General features: G+C 40.3%; 1 protein-coding gene across 1 annotated transcript in view; it reads left to right on the plus strand.

The window, feature by feature from the left end:
- SLC2A13 (solute carrier family 2 member 13) overlaps positions 1 to 15,350 on the plus strand; it is a 387,337-nt gene that overhangs the window by 315,885 nt on the left and 56,102 nt on the right. Inside the window, exons 5-6 of the mRNA XM_073619685.1 lie at positions 8,650 to 8,813; positions 14,795 to 14,915. Of these exons, the coding sequence (XP_073475786.1) occupies positions 8,650 to 8,813; positions 14,795 to 14,915 (285 nt within the window). The remainder of the gene's footprint in view (positions 1 to 8,649; positions 8,814 to 14,794; positions 14,916 to 15,350) is intronic.

Consider the following 15,350-nt stretch of genomic DNA (forward strand, 5'->3'; position numbering starts at 1 on the left):
ATGAAACTGCAGCAGCCACTTCTGACTCCTTAGCACCCCCTGCAGGCACAACAGGTACTTCCTCACTGTTGCCAGAGGTGACTGAAAATAGGTTTGCACAAAAATCTGGGCTTGCAGACAAAGACTTCTGCCCAGTAACCACATCTCTAGGCATGTTCCATAACCTGGGACAAGAAAAAAATTTCATGCCCCAGTTGACCACATTCCAGGCATGGTACATTTTTACACATATCTTTAATGGGATGCCGCTCCACATCTCCACTGTATCTCCTCCTTCCGGTTAACACCCGATCCCTTGTTGCTAAGGGAGATGGCACTCTTCCAGCTGTACTTTGCTGACTCTCCCAAAAGCAGCGACTTTGCGCTCCTTGAAGCATTGTTGCTTTAAACATGCCACGATCCTCTGTCGGCAATACGTTTCTCGCGTAGTCCACAGACTTGACATCACTGCCGTTGCTACGGGCAACCACATACTTGTCAAACTTCTGATAAGCCTTTTGGACACTCCTGGGACTTAAATCAGGCTTTCTAAACATTGTTGCAGACCTCTGTCTGGCCGTGTCGCCTTGTATTGGAGACTGAGACAAAGGGCACTTGGAGATAACATGCCCCCACTCTCTGCACCGAAAACAGCGCTCTTGCTTCAGAGCCTTGACAGGGCTTCCCAAATTGCATCCTCTTGTAAGCTTGGGACTTTGCACCTTAATAGCTGGCCTGCTTGCACCAGTGTTGCCAGGGGCAACAGCATGCACTTCCCCTATAAGTGTAGCAAAAAACAGTCTGCAATGTTCTCCGGCAGGCTCAAACTCTTGCTTCATCTCTGCAGTCACTCCACCACACTTTTGCGCTTTCCAGCAAAAAATGAAGCACTGTTACTTTAAAGCAAGTTGCTTTTCACTTCATGCAAGCTTTCCTCACCTGCACAGTGCACACACAGATTGTGCTGTCTCATGCACACAAACACAGTTCATCAATTTAACTTCTGCGCAATGCAGTTTGCCTGGCTGCCACACACCGCTAGCAGCAATTCCTGAAATGACTCACTACTGGCGCAGAGACCCGGACTTCACCGTCTGTCTGCCCGCATTCGAACACCACTTGTAATGTTTGGGGTATTTAGCTCAAGCGATAAATGCGTTTTTAGTGCAGTGAGTCCACCTCAGACAGGCATTATAGTTAAGGGCCTGGTAGCCCACGTTTATTAAACCGAAAAACAAAAGCAAAAAGGTCCATTCAGGATTCCCACGCAGGGGTTTAACTTCATTAAGCACTCCAAAAAAAATAAGGAAAACATACCGAGCCACCTGGCTCTCTTGTCAGCAGTTCCTCTGCTTGCTCTCAACAGATTTGCCAATTCTTTACAGCCCCCTGGACTCACTGGCTTCCTCAGTCTCCCCGACTCTCAAGGCTGGCCAGCCTTTCCCAGTCCCTGGGCAAAGAATCCCCTTTACATAGGCTGCAGACTCCCACAGGGCAGACCACTCTCCAGACACAGGTCTGTCTTCACACAGCAGTAGCAACAAGCTACACACACTCCACCTTCCTCCACCCTCTGCTCTCACTAGCCCCTCGTTATATGGGCTGTGTGCACCTGGGCACACAACCTGCTGGCTCTCCATAAGACATGGACACAGGGTTAGAGATCCCATCCCTTTTCCCAGTGACAGGGACTATTACAATATATATATATATATATATATATATATATATATAAATTGTGTGTATATGTATGGAAGTATGTGTATGTATGTATGTACATACATTACTTTTAATTTTGACCTCTAATCCTGCATGATCAGAACTGTTTTCTTTTGGGCTTGTTCACAATGGTGGCAAACCCTGATGCTTCTCTTCCCCCCGTTTAACCCCCTAAATGCAACATTACCATGCTGTAGCCATGTGCAATGCACACAGTTGCGGGGCGGTTGAAGTGTGGTACCATTTACGTGGGGGTATACTTCCTGCCACAGCATGTGTAGACCCCTGCCCTTCACCTCTGCAGCTAAAGGGGGAGCAGTTGGGCATGGTAAAACATGGCTTAACCATGTGGTTTTACCATCCCTCTCCCTCCTACAGCACACTCTCCACCTGATCTGTGGGGACCGCAGTGTGCCACATTTAACAACTTTTTTTTTCTTTGTACACTTTGTGTGCAGATTTTCTGTTTGCTGGCCCATTTAGGAGGACCTCCACTCCTGCCGGCCCCCTGAGTAACCCCTGTTAGTGCTGTCCGCCCTTCCACAGTTCCCAGGACAGACATCGCATGGTAGTGCTCTCATTGAGTATTCAGTGGATGATGGTCACTACCACCCTTCTTCTTTGTGATTGGGTTATTTGAATATTTGTTATTTCTCCTGAAGAAGTGAACAGAGTTTTACAAAACACATTGAGAAAGTTTCAAACAAACATACCAATGCTATAGCTCAGCCAATTTACAGTCTGTAAAATGCACATATAGAATTTCCCGACCCTTTTTTTTTTTTTTTTTTAAATCTTGCCACATTAAAAGCACAATGCGGCTTGCTGTGGGGGCACTCGGAGGGGGGGAGGAACCAAGAGTTCTCTCAGGGGACCCAAGAGGAGGAGAATCAAGGCCATTTCACAGAGCAGGTAAGTATAACATATCTGTTATCTAAAAAAAAAAAAAAAATGTAAACCTTAACAATCACTTTAATGGAACCCTTGTGCATCTGTTAAAGAGGAAGTAAACCCCTATGGGGTTTACTTCCTTTTTTGTTCCCTGCAAATTAAAAGCATAATGTGACACATACCTGCAATGAAGCCCATGCTGTCCCCTCTGGGGGCTGCATCCACATTTTCCCCTCTTCCTTGGGCCGTTGGGCCGTTTCTTCACAGCCCACGCGCAGATGACTTCATTAGTGCAGTACAAAGTAGATGTTTACTGTACCTATAGGTAAGCCTTATTATAGGCTTACTTATAGGTACAACTTGAAAATGGAGGTTTACAACCTCTTTAAAGAGCAGCATGTTTGCGTGTTAGGAATGAACACAATTTTGCGTGTGTTCCTGACACGCAGTAATGTTAACCAAGCCACATGAAAAAGAAGATTTTTCGTTTCACATGATCATTGTTTACATTTTCCAGTGCATTTTTCTTGTTCTGGGTCATTCTTTTGTTTCCAGTCATGCACATTACCTTTCTCTCAAATCCCCTTGTTACTATACTATTTATATGATAATCATTCGTTCTGTTCTCAAACAAAAAAAATTCAGTCTTGTTCTTTGTGAAAATTTCCTAAGACTAGCCCTAATCAGATGGCAGAAGCCGTATACTAATGATTAGATTACCGAACGACCTAACCAAAAGTCATTATTTTCTTACGATTTTCTCAAAATGTGTACCAGGCATTAGGCTGGGGAACCTTGAGACTGAAAATACTTTTTAAGTATGCCCTGACTAGAAGAAACACTGCATTATATAATCTGTAAAGGGCTTCCTAAAGCAGTATTAATTCCAAAGATAAACATTTATTATATTTCAGCCTACCAATTCTTAGCCTCCACATACTAAAGCTGCCATTTCTGGAGGTGAGATAAGACAGCTGATGTGTAAAGAACTCGCAACATACCTTACTAAATGAGTGGTGTTTTCTTAAAATTACACTTATTATTTCTGAGTGTTTACTAGGTTTTATTGGTAAAGGCTTTTGACCAATTAGCATCACAGGCACCAGCAGTGCAGTACAAGCTGGTAAGGTGACTAGCACTAGTACTGTAATGCAACCGCAGACACCAAGAATTCGAGCACAGGCTGGTATAGCCCATAGCAGCCTTCCAGAGTTGCTTGCAAACCCTAATTGGCTAGTAAACCCTTATAATCACTGCACTAAAGGCAGCTCAATAGTGATAACAAATAAGCAGCCAGCTCAAACATATAGGATACACTATAAAACATACACATATACATACAAGTGCAGCGCTTAAAACATAGTAATAAATCCAACTGTCAAGTCCATAAGCATAAATTACATAATGTTCATGTTACGTGTAATTGTACAAAAACTTGAAAAGAATAGGACTTTAATTTTACCTTACCAGTATCATTAAAAGCTTAATTATACAATATTATATACAAATATATATTATTATACAAAATAATTAAAATTCTGTAGAAAAACACTACATTACATGTGTCACACATAATGTTTTAAAGCTTCTGTCTACATGTTTTGTTTCGTACCGCTTCTTCAGGACATTGGCTCAAAGCACTTTACATAACAAACAAAGTAAGAAAAAATATATTCCATCTGAAAATAAAATATAACATAAGTATACAATAAATACAGGTCTTACTAGCACAGCAATAGGGCAAAGAGAGGGAAAAAACACATGAACACATACAAGCATTGAGGCTGGATTCACACCTTAGAGTTTTCAGCTCATAAAACACTCGTAAAATGCCCAACAAGCAAAATCCCATTCATTTCAATGGCAATAATGGCAATAAATAAAAAGGAAATGAGTGCACAGTGATCTTCTCCACTTTTTTGCTAAATGAATGTGAAACACTGCGTGTCTTCCAGCAATCATGCTCAGATGCTTACCAAAGGAAATGTGACTCTCATATGAGATGTCAGCCTGCACTTGTTATTACCATAGATGTGCACTTAACCTGTATTACCAGCTGGGAAATCATGTGAACTCTATTTCCAAAGGTATCCTAGCACAAAGCATATAGAAACAAAACAAATGCTCCTCTTTATTTAAAGTGGTTAGAAATGCTTACATCAGCATAATGTATAGTAAACCACATCGCACTACACTTTCCAGAATCCTTTTTTTTTTTCTTTTACACAAAGTTGTCTTTTTACTGAGCTATTTCTCACACACATCAAGTGTATACGTGGCATTACAACACATGAGACCTTTTTTTTGAGAGCCTAACTGCGTACTGGGGCCCAGTATCCAATGAGCACCTTCATGCTATCAAAGGGTGTAACTTGCGCATTGGATTTCCTGGCAACCTATCACAATTTCAGAGGCCCTAAAATGCCAGGATAGTAAAACCACCCCCTCAAATGACCTCTTTTTCTAAAGTAGACACTCAAATGTAAGAGGCATGGCAAGTATTTTACAGATCTTTTTTGTTGTCACAAGTTTTTGGAAAGTGAAGAAAGAAAAAATTAAAATTCCTTTTTTTTTTTTCATTTTTCAAAACCATGTGATAAAAACTGAGATCTGCAACATACTTGCCATGCCTCTTATCAAATGCTTTGGAATGTCTTCTTTTCAAAAAGGGGTTATTTAGGGGTGTTTTTACTGTCCTGGCATTTTAGGGTCTCAGAAAATGTGATAGGTAGACAGGAAATCCAATGCGTAATTAACGCCCTATGAAAGCCTAAAGGTGTTCATTGGATTTTGGGCCCCTGTATATGGCCTGGCTTCCAAAAAGTCTCTTGCATGTGGTAACCCCCAATACTTGGGAAAAGTAGCAGAATTTGTTTTGGGGTGTAATTCCACATATACCCATGGCATGTGTGAGAATTACCTCATTAAATTGACAACTTTGTATAAAAAAAAGTAATTTTACAAAAACCTGTGGCAAAAAATAAAATCTTCCATGGGCTCATGCCTCTCAGCAAATACTTTGGGGTGTCTACTTTCCAAAAGGGGGCCATTGGGGGATCTTTGTACTGTCCTGGCATTTTAGCCTCTTAAGAAATATGATAGGTAGTCAGAAAACCAGAGCTGCTTAAAAGCTGCGTAAACTCCAGTATTCAGTATATATAGTTTGTAGACGCTATAACTATAGGGGTCAATTGTTGTTGAGAAGGGAATTTCTTTATGCCAATAAATATCCGTATATATAACAGGATGTTGGACATAAGACCGCATCATATACAATCCAAGGAAGAAAAGCTTTGCAACTGCATGCTGCCGGATGTCCACCACCGGTATGGAGGCTGAAACACACGTCCCTCCGCCCACTGGGGGACAGGGATACCCCACGCCAGAGTGCAACTAGTCTTTAGTAGAGAAGACAATTTTGAATAGTGTAATGGCTCAGAGTAGAGTAGTTCAGATGATACATAAGAAGCACTGATTCTTCATCTGGGAAGCTGTATGGAGAATCTTAACAAAATGTGGAGACCCACGGTGTCTGGGATACTGGAGCACAGCAAAGCGTGGTGGTGGACATCCGGCAGCATGCAATTTTTCTTCCTTGGATTGGTCTTCTGTCCAATATCCTGTTACATATATGGATATTTATTCATGATAATCATTCACCCCTGAAGTTATCATATGCTTATTTTGAAATGCATTTTTTTTTCAGTCCCCATGTTCTTTTGGCCATAATTATCTGCTTTAATCAACTATCAACACTGTCTTTGCTGTAACCGCAGCCATCATTTTTAACTTTTGTATACTTATCTTTTAAATATTTGATTTGTAACAATAACGCTTATTCATTTTTTGTATATATGCAGTTGTTAATGCCCCTCAAAGTCCCACAAAGAGGTTTTTGTTGGCTTAGTTGACGCTATACCTTTCACACAAACCAATTAATATACACTTATTGGGATTTTTTTGTTTGTTTTACCAATGACATGTAACAGAATAGATTTTGGACTAAATTTATGAAGAAATTAGATTTTTTTTTGTTTTTTATTTGATATGTTTTATAACAAAGTATAAAATATTGTTTTTTTTCCAGATTTTTCTGTCTTTTTTTTCATTTATATAGCAAAAAAATAAAAAACCCAGTGGTGGTCAAATACCACCAAAAGAAAGCTCCATTTGTGTGGAAAAAATGATATAAACTTCATTATAGTGTCGCATAACTGTGCAATTGCCAGTTAAAGTAGCACAGTGCTAAATCGGTTCAAGTGGCTAAATCAAACTAATCTGCTCTTAATGTCTGAAAAATATAAATACATAAATATTAGGCTAGGTTCACAGCTATGCATTTTGCAATGTGCTGCAAAAAATTTTTCAAAAAGCCACTACGGTCCATTTAACATTCGTTTCTATGGGTCACGTTCAGATCTATGCAGTTTCCATCGATGCATTTTTTTTCTTTGCATAGATGTGAACCAAGCTGCCTAGTCAGTAAAAAGGTATTTGCAACACACAGGAACAGTAGCACTCATTGATAAAGAGATACATATATCGTAAACAAGAGGGAACAAAAAATGTTGCGCTGTCCCTTTAAATTACAAATACATCATAGAAAACAAAAACAATGTTGAAAAAAAGTCCATAAAGCATAAAATGAAAGTTGTGCTTTCATCTAGTCCATAAACCAGTAGAACTGTGATCTTCCGTGCAAGTGCTTCTTTCTTCCACTACCTACACAAAACAGCTTACCAGATCCCTAGACCCTATAGATAAAGAGGTCTCAATGCGCTTGATCTTATAGGTAGAAACCAGCTATACCTTTTCACATGTATAGCTTCCAGTAACTTCAGGTCAAGCAATATGACACCATGAGGAAGAAAAAGGAAGACTCCATAATGTAGTAAAATGCTAATACTTTTATTAAAAAGATGAGGTACTCACAAAGTGTAGTATAATGAAAGGCACATTGCTTAGCTTCAGCCGCTGAGCAAGTGTGATGATGTCACCACTGAGGCTCCGCCCAATGTATTTCATCACGACTGATGTCCACAAGGGGCACAGGCCTGACACTGAACATGAATTAAAAATTTGTATATGTATTAGACATTTAGTTGGTCTGTACATACTGTATGTTTTTTTAAATCTACTCATTGTAACAAGGCCACAAAATGAAGGAATGTGCTACTGAGTCCAGTCACATTTGAGCAGTCACTTCCCTAGTGCAAGATTAAAAATGAAAAGGGAGCTTTTGGTTGCTCTTGGTAGTACAGACACATCTTTTTTTATTTTATTTACATTTTAGGCTAGGTCCACATTCATGCAGTTTCCATGCAACCATGTTTGCGTGGGCACAACAGCCTATTCATTTTGACTGGGCTGGTGTACCTGCAGAGAAAATATCCCTGCACTTTTTCTATAATTGCAGCTGCACAGAAACCGCATGGTCCTATGCTTTTCCCAGCCCCAATGCCCAGTCCAATGCGTAGCACCTCCACGCACCTGCTAATAGAATTCATCAATAAAGAATAATGCTAATATTTACTTATTCACTCGTTGGATGTTCACTATGGCTGAAAATGTTCAATATCAATGGTAAGGAGGTATAGTCTAGTAAGCAAACAGCCTGGAAGCTGCCATCTGCTGTTATGTTTCTGTGCAGAGACTGTTGGCACACACTTTGTGCATGAGTGCCCTTACTTGTTATACAATTATGTGATTCCATCTGATCGTATTTAGAGACACTAGCTCTGTTAACAATCAGAGCTTTCCTTTTCCAAATGTTAATAGTTGCCTAATAATTGCTGCTTTACTTTTGTCAAATGAACTATGTGTGAATCTTCTTTTTCACAAATGCAGACTAGCAGCTGCTATATAGTACACATCTGTAAAAAGCATTGGTTTATGCACTGAAGTCCCAGTTCATCTACATGGTCAATGCATGATTTTGTGGTCCAGAGGTATATCTTTAAATCCATAGAAGTAGGCTGCCATTTTCATCTGTGCTGAAGTTTATGGTCATCCTAGAGGATTGCTGATTTATTTTATTTTTTTTTTAATTATGTATTTTAGGTACTACAGTGCAACAATTCTGCAAATGTCAGGTGTGGCTAATGACCGACTTGCTATCTGGCTTGCATCTATTACAGCATTTACAAACTTTAGCTTCACGCTTGTTGGTGTTTGGCTTGTAGAGAAAGTTGGTCGAAGAAAACTCACACTTGGAAGTCTTACAGGTATGTGGATAGTGTGGCATTTATTTGTGTGTAACAAATTATCAGACTCAGTCTTGTATGTGATTTTTTTATTTTTTTTCTGTAATGCTATAATCTCACACAAAAGGAAATTTAGTATTTTTCCCAAAACATATAGCTCCCAATGTGTGATGCGTGAAATGAGAAGAAAAGTTGATGGGGTCCAAGTGGATACATAGATCTCCATGAGAGTGTAAGTACAAAGGCCCTTTCACACTGATGCACTTTTGATGCATTCCCATTGACTTACAATGGAAGGTGCCTTTTTGGTGAAACCGCAGATGCACTGTGCTTTGAAAAGTCCTGCATACTGCATCTTTGGTACAGTGTGAAAAGTTACAAAGGTTTTAATGTGGAAAAGTTTTCATGTACTTTTGTCGCTGTGGAAAAGTGCGGCAAAAGCGCATCAGTGTAAAGGGGGCCTAAGAATTGTACATCTTGTTGGAATTATCCATTATTGGGAATAGGAATTTATATTTATATGATGGTCCGGAAATTTCTCATGACATTAGAGTACTATGCATAGCTGTCCCCTGCCCCCTTGACTTTTCCACACGTTGGAAACATGGAATGAAGATGAATTTAATTGGAATTGTTAAAATTGATGTACACAACACATCTAAACACTGAACATGAAAAAAAATGTTTTTATTGTGACACAAAAGTTAAAGCAGAGTTCCCAATACAGAATATATTTTAGACATTTGTACATTTGTGTTCCTTTTTAGGGTATTGTACTTAATTTTAATAGTTGGTCTCTGTGTCCCAAAAAGCCTCATAATATGTTGCTTTGTCTCATTCAAAAGGCACCTACTTCCTGTCATTGCAACTTGGCACCTGAGCCTACTTCCCATAGGCTGTGTATGCAATCTTCTCAGCATCCCTCAATAGTTTAAAGCTGGCAGTGCTCACATCCCCACATAGTCGCTGCCTGCTGTACATGGATCTTAGCTTTGAGTGTAGGCAGGGCTTCTCCTACCTCTTCCATCACAGCACCCCCTTATTGTCATTTTTTTTTCCATCCTACCTTTCTGCCCATCTCTTCCCAGCTGAAATGATCCATGTCCGAAAGCCCTCTTAACAGCTCATAGCAAGGTTGCAGTGTAGTGGTCTTGCTGCCCATTCTCCCCTAGTATTCCTCCTTCTGCATGGTCACTTCACTGTTCATGAGCTTAGCGCAGAACTGTACAGCAGACTCTGCTTAACAAACTAATAGCTGAAAAGCCACTAATCAGAGCTATTCACCTAAAATGTGACAAGCCTCCACCCTCACTGCTGCCGCTTCACTGCCCTATGCAACTGTTCTTGTGTTTTTGACATTTTAAATGCCTCCCTCCCCACTCTCTTTTGCCCCCTTTTCCTACCGATTCCCCCTCCCCCACAACCCTGATCCCCTGTGACTTCCTTGCAGATGTTGGCCACTGGGGTTTTTATAAATATTCCAATGCACCCCCCTGCCACTCAGACATGTGTTTACCAGCCCCCTTCCTTTCCTGAATTCCTGAATAAACACAGTGAGTGATTGGTACCGATCACTTCTGTGTTTATTCACCACTTAAAGTGGAACTGCAGACTGCTCACATAATTTGTAATAAAAACACCTTTGCCATTCTGAAGCTTCCCTCCAACCACTTTACATCTTATTTTATATATACTGTGATTCTGTACTTGCAAATATTCTGCATAAATCTCCCTCCACTAAGTCATTTTAACTGTGGGCAGCTGAAGCTGCTGCCTGTCCACTTCCTGGATTTACACAGAGGCACACCTTCAGCTATTCAGCCCTGCAGCTTTCATTGGCCCTCTTAAGATTCATCCCTCCTCCCTCCCTTCCTGGCAAACTCTCACAAGAGTGAGAGAGAGAGCTGTGCATGTCGTCATAAGCCTAAGCTAATGACCAGACAAGAAACAGAAAGTGGGCTGTATAAAGTATTTACTGGCAGAAAAAAAAGTTTTACTATCCAAAGCTAAAACAACAAGGGCAGAAGATTTATTAGATGGAAAGTTGAGAAAAAATGACTGAAGGTCCGCTTTAAGCATAGTAAAGAGCGTTTACTATGTTTCAGTTTTTGAATGAATAGGAGCCTCTATACAAAGACTTCTATTCAATCATATGCAGTGCAGCTGAGGCTGCAGTGAAAGAGACTGAGGACCCTATCTCAAGCCCCTTTTCTTTCTCAAAAAAGAGACATCAGGGGTCTGTTCAGAGCCCCTGATATCTTAGCAAAGCCCGAAACCACCCCCCCCCAAAAAAAGTACAAAATATTCAAAATGAAATTGTAAAAAAAACAAAACATAGTAAGGCCTTGTTCACACAGGGCATACTACAGCGTATGCCCCTGCGAGGCTGTGTTTACCCGCACAGGGATGCATAGGTGTTCCATGCATCCAAAGTCCCATAGATGTAATTAGGGATGTAGCAACTGAGCAAACACAGCTGTTGCTCCAAATTTGACAACCATGTGGGTCCAGGTACAAGTCACGGTTAGCCTACAAGTGTTTTCCAACATGATAAAATGTGCTACAAATGGGCACTGAAAAAACATATGACACTCCACAATCTATAAGCTTCATGACCTACTTTGGGGCATTTGCCGCATGTTGGGCAGCCCATTCAAGTTTTGGGCTGCTCTATGGGTGCAGTGCTTTTATGTCTAAAAGAAACCTTAAGCGAGATCATGCATTTTAGCTGCGCTCAAAATTCCCTTGGAACCTGGTTTCCTATTGAAAATGCACAACTGTAGTGTTATCAAATTTCCCTATTTCAGTGATCAATCTTTTAAGAAAGTTGTAAGGGAATAGCCAAGTAAAGGTCAGGAGACCTCTTCTTCCAATGTTTTGGACCAGGGTATGCTGTGGTCTATGTTGATTTCAGCAAGGCATTTGATACAGTTCCACATAATGTTTTAATGCAAAAGTTGTACAAGCTAGGACTTAATGCTTGGGTGGTTCAGTGGATATGCAGCTGGCTAAAGAATAGATACAACAGTGTGGTTGTAAATGGGGTCCATTCGGAACAGGAACCACTCACTAGTGGTTTATCACAAAGCTCTGTACAAGGTCCTGTTTTATTTAATCTATATGTAAGTGATAAAACTAAAGGTTTGTAGGGAAAGGTATGTCTTTTTGCTGATGATACAAAGGTGTATAATAGGGTTGATATCCCTGGAGGTGTCTGTAACATGGAACATTATTTGGCATTGCTGGATGGTCGAAGCAGTGGAGACTGCAGTTGAATATTTCTAAATGTAAAATAATACACCTAGGGAAAAAGAATCCCCTGAGAGAGTACACCATTGGGGGTACAGTGTTAGCCAGCACTACAGAGGAAAAAGATTTGGGAGTACTTATTTCAGATGATTGCAAAAAATAAGCAAACCGTGTGACCAGGCAGTGGGAAAAGCGAATAGAATTCTAGGATGCATCATTAGATGGGTCACCAGCAAGCAGGTTCTGATTCCCCTATAGTGGAAAGCCCCACAGGAGAAGAGGTCTCCTGACCTTTACTTAGCAATTCTTATCCTTAGTGAGACCCAATTTAGAATATCAAGAGAGACTTCAGGAACCTAATATGTACAGTCTGGAGGAAAGAAGGGAAAGGGGAGACAAGATTGAAACCTTCAAATTCATCAAGGGGGTGAATAGGGTTCAGGAGGGCAGTATTTCCAATATGAAACCAAGATCAAGAACACGGGGACATGACCTCAAACTGAATAGAGGGAAGTTCAAAACTAATCTTAGAAACCATTACTTTACTGAAAGGGTAGTTAGTAGATGCTTGGAATAGACTTCCAGCAGAGGTGGTGAGTTAGTCAAAAGTAAGTGGTTTAAACATGCTTGGGACAAACATAACTCTATAAAAAAAAGTTAACAAAAAAAAAAAGAAACCATGTATATATAAAAAAGTGCTATTTCTGCCATCACTTTTATATGTATTTATTTATTTTATATGTATTTATGTCTCTTGGTGGTACACACTTTCTTTAGATCAATATTTGTGGCACATAGATAATGATGTTTGCTTCACAAAAAAACATAGAAAATCTGCCTTTTAACACAAGCTTTTGCTAAAGAATAATTACAAGCATCGACATGTTATATACATAGTTACATTGGTCCAGCTTGTATGAGGTAGAGTGGCAGAAAAGTAAAAAGAACACTTTTTATTGATTCAGAAAATGCAAAGCATTCTCTGAATGGTGCCCGTGCTGAGCAGTCAACCTCCTGTATTCACAAGGACCGGAGTAGGGGTGTCTACTACTGTGATTTCCATCTTCCAGCAGCATCAGCCAGGTACATATACATTTTTACAATTGTCCAAGCTGGATCAATGTAACTATATAGAACATGCCAATGCCTGTAATTATTCTTTAAAGGGGTTGTAAACTTTTGTCACTGACCAGCCCCCAGTTTTACTCACCTGAGCCCGTTCGTTCCCACGCCGGAGACGCGTAAACCCTTTCTGGTCGGGGTCTCCGCTCTTGATTGGATAGATTGCTAGCAGCGCAGCCATTGGCTCCTGCTGCTGTCAATCAAATCCAATGACGTGGGCGGGGCCGAGTCTGGCATTCTAAGCCTATGGACGCTAATGCTGGACTCGGGAGCGCACCCGCACAGTAACCCCCAGGGAGAGTGCTTCTCCTAGGGGGTTTTCCAAGCGCCATTGGGGGGACCCCAGAAGACGGTGATTGGGGTCACACTGTGAAAAATGAACTGCACAGTGGAGGGAAGTACGATATGTTTGTTATTTAAAAACAAAAAAACGAGGGTTTACAACCCCTTTAAGGGATAATTTAGGGCTAGTTTACACTTGCTTCAAAACATGGCTTCGGACATGCTTCGTTAAAGTTCTCTAAACGCCAGTCAAAGCCCCTGTCACTAAATAAAATTGTTAGCTTACAGTCCTGTTTACACCTTGCTTTTGCTTTGCTTTGCTTTGGCTTCTCTTCAAAAATTATACCCCATGTAGCTTTAGTGGTGCTTCAAAGCGTCGTTAAAGCCTCCATAGAAGTCTATGGCAAAGCTCGCTTGAACCCCCACCCAAGGCTCTTTAAAGCCCCATCAAAGCCCCATCAAAGCTCCACCAAAGCCTCATCGAAGCACCAAGCAAAAGCAAGGTGTAAACAGGACTGTAAGGTAACCATTTTATTTAGTGACAGGAGCTTTGGCCAGCGTTCAGAGAGCTTTACCAAAGTGTGTCCAAAGCCATGTTTTGAAGCAAGTGTAAACTAGCCCTAAAGCAGTACTTAAACCAAAAGTTTGTTTTCTCTTTTGGGCTTGCTTTCTTTAGTTTTCATTTGGTGATCTGACCAGTAAGCCTGTTGTTTTTCAAGCTCTCTTACAGATATATCGGTTTACAGGGATGAGACAAACCATTTGCCACTGACAAGTGCTTACAATGATTAGCTTTTTTTATTAATGTAAAACCTTTATCCTAAAAGAAACAAAACTGCTGTGAAAATAAAGTGTGAGCTGGAGCTTGGCTTAAATGTATTAGTGTATCTAAATCTGCCCCTAGACTGACAATGGTGCTGTCTGCTGTGCTCATTCATCCAAACTGGGGCACTCTAATACAGGAGGTGTGTTACTGGCCAGATCACCAGGGAAAAAGAAAACAAATGCAGCCACCACATCTAATGGCTGGTAAGCTGCAATACATTACATTTTTGGCTTTGGGTTTAATATCGCTTTAAGCTATAACTCAAGTAAGTGGGCCCTATTTAGTAAAGACTTTCCATTTGTAAATACATTCAGTTGCATAAACCGCTATTAGAATTGAGTGAGCTCAGCCTAGTAAAGATAGTTTCTTCTTCGTTGCTTTGGGTTATGAAAATTGGAAGTAGGAAACACAGGGCCATATAGCATTTATCAAATAAACTGATTTTTTTTTTTAAATTGAGGTATTGAAATGTTTCCTGATATTGTCAGATAAATGTTGCAATGCTAATTGCATATGTTTTTAGGTACAACGATGGCCCTTATTGTCCTTGCTCTGGGCTTTCTGTTATCTGCTCAAGTCTCACCACCAGTCACATTAACACCAACAGATCCCCAAAGTCAAAATTCCAGTTGCACAAAATATAGGTGAGTGTTCATTTTACAGAGGAACCTTTTTATGCCTAAATTGCTAAAAGTACATTTTACTGTATCTTGCTCTTTACACTTCCTGATAATATAAACCTACAGTATACATGAAGAAATGGTTGACCACCAAATCATTTAAAGGTTACATTTTTTTCTATAAAAAATTTGATACTGTAAAATCTTTGATTCATCAAATAAAAGAATCATTGTGAGGTGAATATTCTATTCCATTGGCCTAATAGCAATTAACCACTTCCCGCCTAAGGTATGCCATATGACGTCCTGGACTTTGAGTGGGGATATCTAAATGATGCCTGCAGCTGCAGGCATCATCCAGATATCATTTTGTTCAGCCAGCGATTCCCTGCATGGTAAGAGCAATCATGGTGGCAGTTCAACCGATTGATCGTTCTTAAAGGCGGCAGGAGGGGACAC

This window comes from Aquarana catesbeiana, linkage group LG03, assembly GCF_042186555.1.
Source record: "Aquarana catesbeiana isolate 2022-GZ linkage group LG03, ASM4218655v1, whole genome shotgun sequence".
Classification (NCBI taxonomy): domain Eukaryota; kingdom Metazoa; phylum Chordata; class Amphibia; order Anura; family Ranidae; genus Aquarana; species Aquarana catesbeiana.